The 14,991-nt window shown below is 36.5% G+C and overlaps 1 protein-coding gene across 1 annotated transcript; it reads right to left on the bottom strand.

Moving 5' to 3' along the window:
* Nucleotides 1–2,780: 2,780 nt before the first annotated feature.
* On the bottom strand, nt 2,781–7,188 carry crygn1 (crystallin, gamma N1). The gene is made up of 4 exons (XM_056445571.1): nt 7,145–7,188; nt 6,802–7,050; nt 3,672–3,817; nt 2,781–3,172 (listed from the first exon to the last, which is right to left on the bottom strand). The coding sequence occupies exons 1-4, from the start codon at nt 7,184–7,186 to the stop codon at nt 3,037–3,039; spliced, it is 573 nt and encodes a 190-aa protein (XP_056301546.1). The 5' UTR covers nt 7,187–7,188; the 3' UTR covers nt 2,781–3,036.
* Between the last annotated feature and the right edge of the window lie 7,803 nt (nt 7,189–14,991).

Genomic DNA, 14,991 nt, shown 5'->3' with positions numbered 1-14,991 from the left:
TAACTATACTGTTTATAACACTTAATGAATGCTCCACCATATAGTTTTAACTATAGATAATTGATCAACTGTAATACTATAGTATACTTTAGTTTTTACCACAGTAAAACTATAATATGCCCTATAGTTGTAACTACATTATTGGGTCATTTGTTTATATTACTAGAGCTGTTGTAATACAATAGCAACTATAGAATTAGCACAACAGATTAATGTATGTACTTTACTATAATATGGTTCAAAACATTATAATATTTACTATGAATTACTGTAGTACTTTTTAACGTTTCACTAATTATGAACAAAGGGCAAGTAACGTTGCATTAAATGTAAAAATATTAAGACTTTAGTAGTAAACTTTCTTAATCAATCCTGCCATGTGCGAGAAACATTCAAGCAAACATGCTATGTTAGCATAGTGTTAAAATATGCTAACTATACAATAATTTGTGTTAGCAATCCTTCAAATGTGCTTATTCACCCAAGGTGTGTGCTAAACATGCTAGAAAAATGTTAGCAACATGTTAATTTGTGCTAACAATGAGTTAAAATGCTACCAGGGTGCTATAGAAACATGTTTATTCATGATAGCCATGTGCTACACATGATGGAAATCATTTTCAAACATAGGCAAGCATTGTAATGTACAAACGTGTTAGCAGTGTGTCAAATCATGCTAAAACATGTTAGGAACATGTTAAGTGTGCTAAAACAAGTTAGCATTCTGCTAAATCATGCTAAAATGTGTGCTAATTCATGTTGTCAATGCTAAAACAGGTTAGTATTAATAAGTAATATGGCTGGCTTGGCTGGCGTGGTTATTCATATCAGCCAAGTGCTAAGCATGCTAGAAAAATTTAAGCAACATGTTAATTTGTGCTAGTAATGTGCTGAAATGCTACCAGCATGTCATAGAAAAATGTTTACTCATACTAGCCATGAGCACCACATGATGGAAATCATTTTACAAACACAAGTTAGCACTGTAATGTACAAAACATGTTAGCAGTGTGTCAAATCATGCTAAAAACATGTTAGCAGCATGTTAGGTGTCATGAAGCATGTTAACATTGTGTTAAATCATGCTAAAACGTGGTGATTCTTGCTGTCAATGTTAAAACAGCTTAGTAATAATAAGTAATATGGCTGGCTTGGCTGCTGTGCTAATTCACACCAGCCAGGTGTGTTTTAAATGTTAATTCACGCTAGTAATGTGTTAAAATGCTACCAGTATGCTATAGAAACATGTTTATTCATGTTAGCCATGTGCTACACATGATGGAAATCATTTTAGAAACATAAGCATACTAACATTGTAATGTAGGCTACGAAACATGCAAGCAGTGTGTCACATCATGCTAAAACATGTTAGGAACATGGTATGTGTCCTAAAACATGTTAGCATTGAGATAGATCAAGCTAAAATGTGTGCTAATTCATGCTGTCAATGCTAAAACTGATTAGTATTGATAAATAATATGGCTAACTTGGCTGGTGTGCTAATTCACACCAGCCAAGTGCTAAACATGCTAGAAAAATTTAAGCAACATTTATTTGTGCTAGTAATGTGTTGAAATGCTACCAGCATGATGGAAATAATTTACAAACACAAGCTAGCACTGTCATGTACAAAACATGTTAGCAGTGTGTCAAATCATGCTAAACCATGTTAGCAGCATGTTAGGTGTCATAAAACATGTTAACATTGTGCTAAATCATGCTAAAACGTGGTAATACATGCTGTCAATGTTAAAACAGGTTAGTATTAGTAAGTAATATGGCTGGCTTGGCTGCTGTGCTAATTCACACCAGCCAGGTGCTAACATGCTAGAAAAATGTTAATTTGTGCTAGTAATGTGTTAAAAAGCTACCAGTATGCTATAGAAACATGTTTATTCATGTTAGCCATGTGCTACACATGATGGAAATCATTTTAGAAACAAAAACCTACAAACATTGTAATGTAGGCTACAAAACATGTTAGCAGTGTGTCACATCATGCTAAAACATGTTAGGAACATGGTAAGTGTCCTAAAACATGTTAGCATTGTGCTAGATCATGCTAAAATGTGTGTAGTTCATGCTGTCAATGCTAAAACAGATTAGTATTAATAAATAATATGGCTAACTTGCTAAACATGCTAGAAAAATTTAAGCAACATGTTAATTGTGCTACTAATGTGTTAAAATACTACTAGGGTGCTATAGAAGCATGTTTATTCATATTAGCCATGTGCTACACACGATGGAAATCATTTTACAAAGATAAACCCACTAACATTGAAATGTAGGCAACAAAACATGTCAGCAGTGTGTCAAATCATGTTAAAAACATGTTAGGAACATGGTAAGTGTCCTAAAACATGTTAGCATTGTGCTAGATCATGCTAAAACGTGTGGTAATTCATGCTGTCAATGCTAAAACAGGTTGTATTGATAAATATTACAAACATAGTTATGTATGATGTGTTACATGCATTTAAGTTAGAAAAATCTGATAATAAAATAAAAAAATACTTATGTTTTTTTAATATTTTCACGTTTGTAAGATATGTTCTAGAAAAATCTATATATATTTTAAGAAAAATGTGTTAAAGCAAATTATCACTCAATTTTGATACATGATTTCCAGAAAAAGCTTCTCAAGTAAATGAATTGTAATGTAAAAATGTAAATATTTTACTTCAAAGTATGAAAAAAAACTATTTTATTTATTTTTATTTTGCTGATTATTTATTATTAAAATCTTATTTTGAAAAAAAGTGTAAGAATACAGCAAGTCTTTCACAACTGACTTTTATTTCAGCTCATTGCCTCTGTATACAAAGACAAAATAAAACATACAAGAGTATTTCTGCGCTGATTGCATTTTCTATTAAATAACCGATTCATAGATGCAATTCCATAAATAAAAAGAACATATCTCTGTGAATTATTAAAATAAATCAAAAGCTCAGATTTATTTGGGATCAATACACTTGCTGAATTTCTTGCTGGTTCTCCTTTAGGAGCGAGGCAGTTTTGGGATGGAGAAGATTAGAAATAGTTCACCACTCTGCGGATTGACTGGATGTTGGGATTCTCGGCTTGCCATTCCATAAATGAGCAGTAGTTTCCTCTTTCCACAATGTACATGCGGCCACGATAGTTTGGTTCCTCGTACATGGCCCAGCTAAACGTTGAGAGAGAAAAAGTGAGATTGTATTTGAATTGTGAAATCAAGTATTGTGGTAAAAATTGTTTCTACAACCATTTTTTATTTTCTACTGTATGATTTAAGTGTGCCGCAGTGGTGGAAAGAGTACAGAAATATCATACTCAAGTAACCATTACTTGCCCAGAAATGTAGTGCAAGTAAAAGTATCTGTTGTAAATATTACTCAAATTTGTAAAAGAGAGTAGTGAGTATTACACTGTGAATGGTTAAAGGTTATTTACAAGCAATTTCTGCGTGTGTGTGTGTTTGAAAACGTAACATTCTGTAGTGCATTTAGATCTTAAGGGCATTTGGTGATTTCAGTCATAACATCCATCATCTTCTCATCAGTGACATTTGGTCTAAACAGACGCTTTTAATGCTTCCAAACAGTTTGCTGCATTTATAACGCGCCCATGTCTTAAGGTAGTTCAGTATGATGCGATTTGATGTGTTTTTGGCCTTGTGGACTTACGCTCCGTCTCCATAGACTTTGATGGAGTTGAGGCAGTTCTTGCTGAATCCAGTGCTCTGGAGGAAAGGACAGTCGTCACACAGCTCAACACACTGACCGGTGAAATTCTGGCCCTCGAAGAGCTCCATCCTGTACTGCTCACCATGCTGACAGACACAGACAGAAAAACGACATTGGTCTTTGAAGACTGTATTGACCTTATCTTTCAGGTATGAGCAGTCGCAGCCATTGGAATCTTTTTGGCTCGGTCTCATTCACTTCCATTACCTTTTGGATGTTAAAAACAGCTTGTTATGCTGCTTGATGTTGCAAACTGCCACTCTTATGATATTATTCTGCTTTTTATGTAATTATGAACATGCTTGTTTGTAGCACAGGTAGTTTGACCGTCTTCTGCCGTTTATTATTTCTAGTGATTTCTCCCATAGGTGACTGAATCTAAAGTTCGAAAGCAATCACAAAAACGAGCGCACTTCTGCGTTGAAGAATAAGGTCAATAGTGAAACAGCATGCATTATATCTAGTTATGTCAAGCGGCAATCTCCATTCTCCCTCGTGAAGCAAAGATGGAAGTAACTGAAACTGCAATTCATCGAAATTTCGGAAGTGCTGGCTCCATTTAAAGCAGACTTCTATTGACCCCACTGTTACAATGGCCAACTTTACAGCAGAAAAAAAGGTGTTTACAGCCTGGTACAAAGAACGATTTAAGTTCATATAGCTAATATTCCCCTTCGTGACAACGGTGACGGGGTGAATTTTTTTATAACTCATCCGTTTCCTTTATATTAAGTTTTATTAAGTTTGCATAATTAAGGGTGTGGTCACTTGAGTGACAGCTAGGTCTCTCTGGTCGCCGTCACTTCACCTCAGCTGATTCCAGCTGATTAGCCGCTGATCTCGGCATATTCATCGTATTTTTGTGTTGTTTTATGTGGTTTACACAGTCATTTGCCTTTTGGAATTAATTCCTGCAATTATCAGATGATATGGCATGCTGTGTGCACTTAAATGTGCTCACAAACCATTCACGTGGCCTCCATTTCCCAGGTGAATGAAATTATATACTTATATACCATCTCTATAAATGTATTTGTTTTATTTACGATCATTTATCAATTATATTTTTCTTTAGACTTGTAATTCACTCCAGAATCTAACAGATTTTGAAGCATTGTTATACAGTGTTCTGCCTGGATTTCATCAATAGTCTTGTATTTACTAACACAGACTATATGTGAAGTGTTTGGAAGTAATTTGCGCATTCTCCTGTACAAAAACATCATAAGAACAATGTTTAGTGGCTAGATGTATTACAACAGTGTTTTTAAAAGTCTAAACACTTTATTGATATAGTGTACAACCAAGCACATGTGGTCAGAACACAAACGAGTCGCAGGTAATGAAGTATTAAGTGTTTCCTACAAAGAATAGTCAGTCTAAGCAGAATGCTAGCAGGTGTCTGTAGCTCTGCTCACACTCTGCCTCTTTGCCCTTCTTTGGTATCCTCCGGTCAGTGCGATGATGGGCGAACAAAATGTGGACGGTTGGCCACACCTACTTGTAGCTTTATTTGTGTTTGTCAGAAATCTAGGGGTATCTATGCAATCTATGCATATCTTTCACAGTCTCTGAGTTTTGAATACTAAATGAACATACTGACCTGTACAGTGCAGGCTGAATTCTGAGTTAAATAACTGTTGTTTGCACATATTGGAAATATGTGCCCAGGACTACATTTTTGAGAACCGACAAATATGTACCCTGGACAACATTGTCTAGCAGTTTTTCTTTTTACAAATCCACTAGAGGGCACTGTGTTGATTTTTGACAATCTCAAACACAATCTCAAACATAAATGCCAGGCTTATGTACCCGCAAGCACCTCTTTCTCGGTTCTCAAAAATGTAGACCAGGATGTGTTTTCCCAATGAGCATGTGTTGATTTTAGAGAGAATATTTTGTTCATCTAAACAACTTTTTTCCAAAATAAAGGACATTTTGCATCATGAAGGTTTAACATCCTTGAAAGCAAAGGTTCCAAATGGTTAAAAACGTTCAATAAAACATGTTACCATTGTGCTAAATCATGCTAAAAAGGGTGCTAAATCATGCTGTCAGTGCTAAAACATGTTACTGAGTGTATTTTAATGTAAAAATATAAAGATTTTACTTCAGTAAAAGAAAAGGAAAAAATATTTTAATTATTTAGGCCAGGTGACGCAGTGGCGCAGTAGGTAGTGCTGTCGCCTCACAGCAAGAAGGTCGCTGGTTCGAGCCTCGGCTGGGTCAGTTGGCGTTTCTGTGTGGCGTTTGCATGTTCTCCCTGCGTTTGCGTGGGTTTCCTCCGGGTGCTCCGGTTTCCCCAACAGTCCAAAGACATGCGGTACAGGTGAATTGGGTAGGCTAAATTGTCCATAGTGTATGTATGTCTGCGAATGAGTGTGTATGGGTTTCCCACTGATGGGTTGCAGCTGGAAGGGCATCCGCTGCGTAAAACATATGATTAATATGACCCCAGATTATTAAAGGGACTAAGCGAAAAAAAAAATTAATGGATGAATGACTATTTTAGGCCTGAGGTATATATTTATTACAACATCCCATTTTAGAGAAAGCTGAATTTTAAATAAAGATTCCAACAGCTCCATGGTGATGTCATATAAGAACCATGCTTGGTTCTTCAAAGACCTATTTATCATAGTGGGAGGAGCATTTAAATATTTTAAAGAAACCTTTTTCCACTATAAAAAAGCTTTTATTGAATGTAAAGAGTCCATGCATTCGATTTCAATTTGATTGTTCATGCATTTGTTTGACTTTCCCTTTTAGATGCAGAATTAATAAGAAGAGAGCATTTCAATTCACCAAGCAACGCAGTAAATTTTTATGTTTCTGCAAGTCAGTTTTGAGCTCCTCTTTAATTTGTAATTTTGTCAGTAGATCACTCATTGTTTTATAAGTCTCGCACTAGTTTGCCCTTTATAATACATTTCACAAGAAAAAAACTGTGCATGGAGTATGAAAAATAACCTAATTCAAAGGGAAAACAAAACTATTTTTCTGATCCCCCATGTTAATAATCAATTAGCATATGTCAGAAAACAGCAATATGAAACTTGAAGCTCACCATTTTGATTGGCTTACAGGAGCCCATGTGATCATTGTGGCCGTTCCAGCGTTGGAAATCGGGATACTCTCCTTTTTCCAGCATGTACTGCTGACCCTTAAAATCAGGATGGTCAAAACACACCCAAGCGCCGCTCTCCACGCGGATGGAGTTCACCCTGTTCATGAAGCCACGGTCCTGGAAGTTATCACAGTCTCCAAACACCTCCAGCCTTCTGCCGGTGAAGCATTTCCCCTCAAAGAACACTATCTGGAAGAAGACGGATGATTTTAAGGCCATTTAGTGACTGTAGTTTAATAACTCTTTCATTTTCCTGCATAAGGAATACAATTTTGAATAATACCTGATCAAATGTGAGCTCAATCAACTGCATTTTGTCGAACATATCTGTTTGCATTAATCCAGCTTAGTTTTTTAAAACAATTGTATATAATTTGGGTGGCATGGTGGCTCAGTGGTTAGCACTGTTGCCTCACAGCAAGAAGGTCCCTGGTTTGAGCCCAGGCTGGGTTATTTGATGTTTCTGTGTAGAGTTTTCATGTTCCTACAGGAGTTGGCGTGGGTTTCCTACGGGTGTTCCAGTTTCTTCCAGTCCATACAAGATAGATAGAATAGTAAAATAGATCGAATTGCAAAATACGGATAGAATTATAAAATACGGGAGACTCCCAGGAAAAACAGGAAGGTTGACAGGTATGTAAATAAGGGACTAAGCCGAAGGAAAACAAATGAATGAATTTGAGTAGAAAAACTACATTACCCATGATGTTTTAAGGCAATATCAACCAATCAGAAAGTCACAGTAAACAAAGTGCACTAAAAGGAGTTGTTAGCTCCGCCCACTTCCATGAAGCACCACAAATTACAAAATGCAGTCTCTCTACGCTCTCAGAATACTGAAAGATTTATGAATATATCCATATTTTACAAAAAAAAGAAATATGTTGTTTATATTAATTCAACCAGCAACATTTACATTGATAGTTTTCTATTTCTCCATGACTTTAAATTTGACTGCAATGTTCCACAGAAGTTATACACCTTTAACTCTTTGCTTAATTTCCATATACTTTAATTTATTTTCCTTCAGCTTAGTCCCTTATTTATCAGTGATCGCCCCAGCGGAATGAACCGCCAACTGTTCCAGCATTTTCTTTTACCCAGCCGGGACTCAAACCAGTTACCTTCTTACTGTGCGGGGCAGTGCTAACCACTGATACATCGTGTTGCCCTCCATATACTTTTTAGCTTCAAATCAAAGTTCGTTATGAGACATGCAGTCTCAGACATTTGCACTCAAAAGAGCTAGTGATGTCACTGTGAGGGTTAGGGTTATGGGGGTGGTTGGGTGAACACATTAAAAGCATTGCATGCAGTCTCAGCTTGCATCTGCACCTGGTCTGCAGCCAGGCTCTTCTCACAATTTTCAAATCCATTTAGCTGATCTCCAGGTCTGTCGGGAACACTTTTAGCTTAGCTTAGCATGAGTCATTTAATTGGATTAGACTATTAGCATCTCGCTCAAATATTTTTACTTTTTTATTTACCATTTTCCTGTTTACATCTTGACTCTTCTGTACACTGAAAAAAATGTCGACTCAATTCAAAACCGTAAGGCAACTTGCTGCAGAGCATTTTTGAGTTGACTCAACATTCAACCCAAGTACTGCACTTGACTCGATTTTCAGTTGAGTCAACTCAAAAATGTCCTGAAGCTGGTTACCTTAAAATTTTAAGCTGTGTCAACTTTTTTTTGTTTACAGTCGTGTACTAAGACCGACAGAAAATTAAAAGTTATTATTTTCTATGCTGATATGGCTTGGAAGTATACTCTCATTCTGGTGTAATAATCAGCCAAGTTTCTTGTTTCTATTATTATGGCAGAATGAGAGTAGAGTTCCTAGCCTAGAAAACAGCAACTTTTCTATATCTGTTGTACACAAACTACAGAAGAGTGAAGCTTTAAATAGAAAAATTATTGAAACACTTTGGTCATTTTTGAGCGAGATGCTAATGGTCTAATCCGATTGAATTATCTATGCTAAGCTATGCTAAAAGGGCTCCTACCAGATCTGGAGATCGACTGAATGATTTCAAAAATGGTCAAACTAAACTGTTTAACACAGGGGAGCTGTAAAATGAGCCATTTTCAAGAAAAGAGGGTTTATTAAAAAAAAAAAAAAGATACAAGCATGAATTCTCTTTAAGGAAATACTCTTGATATGTTGAGGATTTAGATCCATCTACAATCACTGGTGGTGTAAAGTGAAACTACTTGAGTTCGCAGTGTGAGAGTCGTTAATCAGTATCACACTGTGAACACTTTCAGCTTGTCAGGTTTCTTACCTGGCATCAAACACCGAGCATATGGAGCAAATGTAAGTGAGAAAAGCTGGGTAATTTGGGTAATTACATAGAGTCTAACTTTTTTATAATTCTTACTTTAACCCTTTATTGGGTGTAGATCCATTTTGATAACTTCATTGACATTTATTACAATAGTTTTATTTTAGATGTGTTATTTTAGATCCAAATCACATTATGCACTATTCTACACTATTTTGTAGTTAAATAGTACAGTGCATTCACTCTAAAATCAGAAAATAATCTAAATAGAATACTTTAAAGTCTGCATGAACCAGATGCAACCTTTCTTTTTTTGTTTTGTGACGCAGTTTCTAGAGAAATAGAATATTAAATAGTAAACAGTGGGTGTGGCTTGTTTTTTTGCTGTGAGCTGATTGGATGTAGTAAAGTGGGGATTTCATTCATAAGATCGGGAAAAGGGTTTCTGGAGAGTTATTACAACCTAACAGGCTCCTCCTGCTCACCATTTCTGTTTGTTGTCAAAACTGAAAGCTGGAGGGGCGTGGTTAAGTATATTAGCCACGGCAAAGAGCCTAGAATCACCAAGAGGCGACACTCTAGTGCGATTTGGGAAACAGCCACTAGATGGCGCGGTTGTTCCAATAGAACAACAGCATATTATACACTCTCAGAAATAAAGGTACAAGAGCTGTCACTGGGGTGGTACCTTTTCGAAAGGTACATATTTGTACCTGTACATGGTGTAAAATTTAAAGGGTACTCTTTTGTACTGCTTAGGTATTAATATGTACCCTTGAGGTATTATTATGGACCCTAAGTACAAATATGTACCTTTCAAAAAGGTACCACCCCAGTGACAGCTCTTGTACCTTTATTTCTGAGAGTGTAAGTCTGTAAAATAAACTATTAAAAGTGCTGATGATTGTGATGGTAAGTGTTGTATTGTTGTCTTACAGGTTGTAGCTCAGCTTTAATGTGCTTTTTAAATAAATAAATAAAAAGCAAAGCAGCTGCTTCCCATCGCGACAGCAATAAGATCCAATGGACAGCCGACCGCTTTCACTTCAAAATGGCGGAATCCAAGGCAGTTGCTGTGTGCCTGGTGTTGCAATGGAATGAGTGTCACCTCTTGGCCATTCTAAGCTCTTTGGCCACACCCAATACCTCAGACAAAACTTATCTGAGAATTTAAATGTAAACAAACAGGAATTGAACAGATTTCAATTAAAGATTAAAATGGCGAACTTTTTTTTTCTTAATGACATGCACAGATGAAATGTTCACCACAAAACTAGCAATACGAGCTGACAAAATCAATAGGGTTAGTTTTGATTTCATGTACACTTGAAATACCTGGATGATTCATACATTCATTTTCTTTTCGGCTTAGTCCCTATATTAATTTTACGCCGTGGATGCCCTTCTAGCCGCAACCCATCTCTGGGAAATACCTGGATGATGCATGTGTTAAAAATAAGTGTGGAATGATGAAAACTTCATGCACTTAACGCTTGCAGATTTGCTCACATAGAGAAAGGGGAGGAGCTATCGGGTGCTGAGGTTGGATTTATTTATTTATTTCTGAATTTGAAAGCTAATTTCCCAGTACTGGGCTGCAGCTGGAAGGGCATCCGCTGTGTAAAACAAATGCTGGATGAGTTGGCGGTTCATTCCGCTGTGGCAACCCCTGATGAATAAAGGGACTAAGCCGAAGAAAATTGAAAGGAAACGTGAAAGCTAAATTCTGGATCTGGAGGAGGTCAATCCAGCCTCTCTCTGATCCCCAGGGCTCTGCACTGGTAGTGTAAATTCAAAATGGACACAAAACAAAACACTACAACTGGGTAAGATTGGCATTGAATGTATAGAAAAGTGGTTCAACTGGCATACTAAGCCATGTAAATTTAAAAACATAAAAAAAACTGTGTGCCAATCTCTCATGGGGTGGCGCGGTGGCACAGTGGTTAGCACTGTCGCCTCACAGCAAGAAGGTCGCTGGTTTGAGTTCCGGCTGGGTGAGTTGGCATTCAGTGTGGAGTTTACATGTTCTCCCCATGCTGGCGAGGGTTTCCTCCGGTTGCTCCAGTAAATTGTCTGTAATGTATGTGTGTGAATGAAAGTGTGTGGGTGTTTTCCAGTGATGGGTTGCAGCTGGAAGGATGTCCGCTGTGTAAAATATATGTTGGATAAATTGGCGGAAAGAAAATGAATGAATGAATGAATGAAAATCTCTCATATAAATGGTTATGCCGCCTCCCAATGGTGAACGCGGTTGTACTCATGACAGGTACAATTTGTTGCTTTAGTTCAGGGGTTCCAAAATTTTTCAGCCCGTGACCCTCAAAAACACACCAAGAGGCCCAATCTATTCTTTGTTTAATTTTGAAGAACGCCACTCAAAGATCATCCTCCATGTTCAGTTGTGGCCTGTTTAATTTTATTGTATGCGAGTGCCATAAAGGTGTCAGAAAGTTTACCCTGGTGCCATGAAATCAACCTGCTGCATCTGACCCTATTGCTGTGTCTTTATTGTAACGTAATGAGACCCCACAAGTCGCAATCCAATTGGAAAAACAATGTGTTGTTTTATAACTATTATTGTAAATATAAATATGGTTATTTTAATAATTTCATAAAATGAATTAGATATTTGGAAATCACCAAGCGACCCCTGCTCATTATCCCGTGACCCCCCCGAGAAGTCCCGACCCCCACTTTGGGAACCCCTGGTTTAGTTCACTAATTTCGCAACCGTTAAACATTGACTGGAAAATAGTTTGAATTAACGTTTAGTAAAAAATGTGTTAAATTTGGGATGACACTAAACCAGGGGAGTCACCAACCTTGTTCCAGGAGATCTTCCTGCAGAGTGGTGTAGTCCTAAAAAAAGGTGATGTACTATTACACCGGACCCAAATTTTAAATGTAAGTAGGCAAAGAAACGACGAAACTCAATGTTTCTTTGATTCATTAGCTATATATCATATATATAAGCTAGCCTTGGCAATTGGCTGTATGTATACAGTATGTAGCTTGTATAATCATTTTAATACTGAAAAAAAGAGTCAATCAAGATAGTTACAAGAATTTAGTTAACTTTTATTTAAGTTAACTCAATAGGGCCTGTGCATACATGGAAAGACAGCTTTTTAACTTACTTTCTTTACTGGCTTATTACTTTACATTTAATAGGTTCCTTTAAACATCAATCAGCCATTATTTTTGATTGTCACATTCGTACATGCTTGTTTTAAACCAAACTATTAGGAGTCTGTCCTCTGTTGTCGCTATTATATTCTAGTAGTTACCCTTTTAAATCGCATATTGTTACGCTATTTATGAGTAGTCTTTGCCTCGTTGTTTTTAGTATTATATATACAGTGTCGTTCCCTGTAGCAGTAGGCCCGATTTGGGGTAAACAAAGAAAAATGTATATACGTTTACACACATATACATTTTTAAGTAAGAATAAAAAAATACACTAAAATTAGGGAAGTTTAATCAGAAAAATAAGTGAGTATACCGAGGGTATATGCAAATATTGATCCTCAGAAGTGGTAACACCCAAACAGCTCATGGAAAAAAGTAAGCATACTGAGTATATGTGCGGATAGCAAGGACTACACCACTGGTTGCAACCCATATCAAGCACACCTGCCTGTAATTATCAAGGGCTGTTCAGGTCCTAATGAATAGGTTCAGGTGTGTTTGATCAGGGTTGGAGCTGAACTCTGGAGGGAGGTAGATCTTCAGGAACATGGGTTGATCACCCCTGCACTAAACTCTACACTACACCAGTGCATAGTTGTTATTTGGGACGCAACTTTTCATTCATAAAAGTCCTAAAGCCCTGTAATAACCCTCAGTAACACTGCTAGGGTTTTACAAATGAATATTTCAATGAGTGCCATATAAAAGGGTTAAACTAACAATTATTCTTTTACAAGAAAGGTAAGGCATTTCTTCATGCAATGCAATCATTTATTGAGAAAACACTTTCTTTTGCTCAATCTGAATCTCTCTGTTTTGATCACAGAGTAAAAATCCGGTCTATGAGAGTGTAAAGTCTAAATAAAAATGGTTTTGAAGCTGCACATGCAAAGCTCAGGCGTCATGGTGGCGCAGTGGGTAGCACAATCGCCTCACAGCAAGAAGGTTCCTGGTTTGAGCTCCGGCTGGGTCAGTTGGCATTTCTGTGTGGAGTTTGCATGTTCTCGCCGTGTTGGTGTGGGTTTCCTCCGGGTGCTCCGGTTTCCCCCACAGTCCAAACACATGCGCTACAGGTGAATTGGGGAAGCTAAATTGTCCGTTGTGTATGTGTGTTAATGCAAGAGTGTATGGCTGTTTCCCAGTGTTGGGTTGCAGCTGGAAGGGCATCCACTGCATAAAACATATGCTGGATAAATTGGCGGTTCATTCCGCTGTGGCGACCCCTGATTAATAAAGGGACTAAACTGAAAAGGAAATGAATGAATGAATGAATGAATGAATGAATGAATGCAAAGCTCACTCAGTATTATATGATCTTTTTTTATGAAAACATTTATTGGAAAGTAGCGTTTTTAAATATGACAAAGGCAGCAATATATACTTCTGGCACTGGTGTTCAACAGCATAAACATTTCAGATTCTGAAAATAAACAGAAATGTAAAAATATATTTTACTTAATTTAACTTATTTATGTTTATAGTCTAAATTGGAAGAAGATTTTGTGTATTCATCATTGTATGATATTTTCAGTCATCATTTTATAGCTAAATTATTATATTTTGTAGTTATTTTTTAGTACAGGAGACTTTAGGTTAGGACTTCAGTTAGGATTAGTTGGCATCATATTATTCATTCATTTTCTTTTCGGCTTATTAATCTGGGATCGCCACAGTGGAATGAACTGCCAACTTATCCAGCATATGTTTTCATGCAATGGATGCCCTTCCAGCAGCAACCCATCACTGGGAATCACCCATACACTTCCATTCACACACATACACTACTGACAATTTAGCTTATCCAATTCACCTGTACCGCATGTCTTTGGACTTGTGGGGGAAACCGGAGCACCTGGAGGAATCCCACGCCAACACGAGGAGAACATGCAAACTCCACACAGAAATGCCGAGGCTTGAACTAGCGACCTTCTTGCTGTGAGGCGATCGTGCTACTCACTGCGCCACCGTGACGCCCCAAATCTCTCATTTAAATTAATATTTTCTTTACGAAGCTTTACAATATTTGTGCTTGTACATTAGATTAGTCAGCCAAATCTGGAGATTGTCTAACAAATTAACTTGCAATAATGGTTCAAAAATTAGCATAAATTTATATGTTAGGGAAAAATATTAAATACAAGTTTAAAAAAAAGGAAAAATCAAGAGAAACCAAAAATTTATACAATTTTGTTTTTTGCAATATTTTGCTTGAATTTAAATATATTATCTTTCCATTTCTAAAGATGCTCTGTGACAAAAATATTATTTTAATAAATATATCTGTTTAATAAATCTGTTTTGTTCAAATGCACTAAAATATATTACCCATATTCACTGATAAATGGATAAAAATATTCATTTTCAAAATGGGGTGTACTCGTATATGCTGAGCTTTATATACATTTTTTAAATTTATTTTTCTTAAATGTGCCAAAGACAGCTTATTAAAATGATTCAATATTTTTTGTCATTGATGACAAAAACATCATAGAAAATTTCAGAAAATTTATTTTTTAAAATTTACATAAATTAAAAAATATATATCTTATTTACGTTTAGCTATAATTATACTTATATTATTAGATTAGATTCAACTTTATTGTCATTACTCATGCACAAGGCAACGAAATGCACTTTAGCCCCCCTGAATTA

The sequence above is a fragment of the Danio aesculapii genome, chromosome 2 (genome assembly GCF_903798145.1).
Source record: "Danio aesculapii chromosome 2, fDanAes4.1, whole genome shotgun sequence".
Classification (NCBI taxonomy): Eukaryota; Metazoa; Chordata; class Actinopteri; order Cypriniformes; family Danionidae; genus Danio; species Danio aesculapii.
The sequence above is the reverse complement of the archived record's forward strand: the minus strand, read 5'-3'. Positions and strand labels throughout refer to the sequence as shown.

Bases quoted from the DNA above. Each gene is read 5' to 3' on its own strand.
- crygn1 (XM_056445571.1), bottom strand. From the start codon at position 7,186: ATGTTCGACAAAATGCAGTTGATTGAGCTCACATTTGATCAG. The intron at 7,051-7,144 runs GTATTATTCAAA...GTCTTCTTCCAG, and splicing joins TTGAGCTCACATTTGATCAG to ATAGTGTTCTTTGAGGGGAA. The intron at 3,173-3,671 runs GTAAGTCCACAA...CTCAACGTTTAG, and splicing joins AAAGTCTATGGAGACGGAGC to CTGGGCCATGTACGAGGAAC.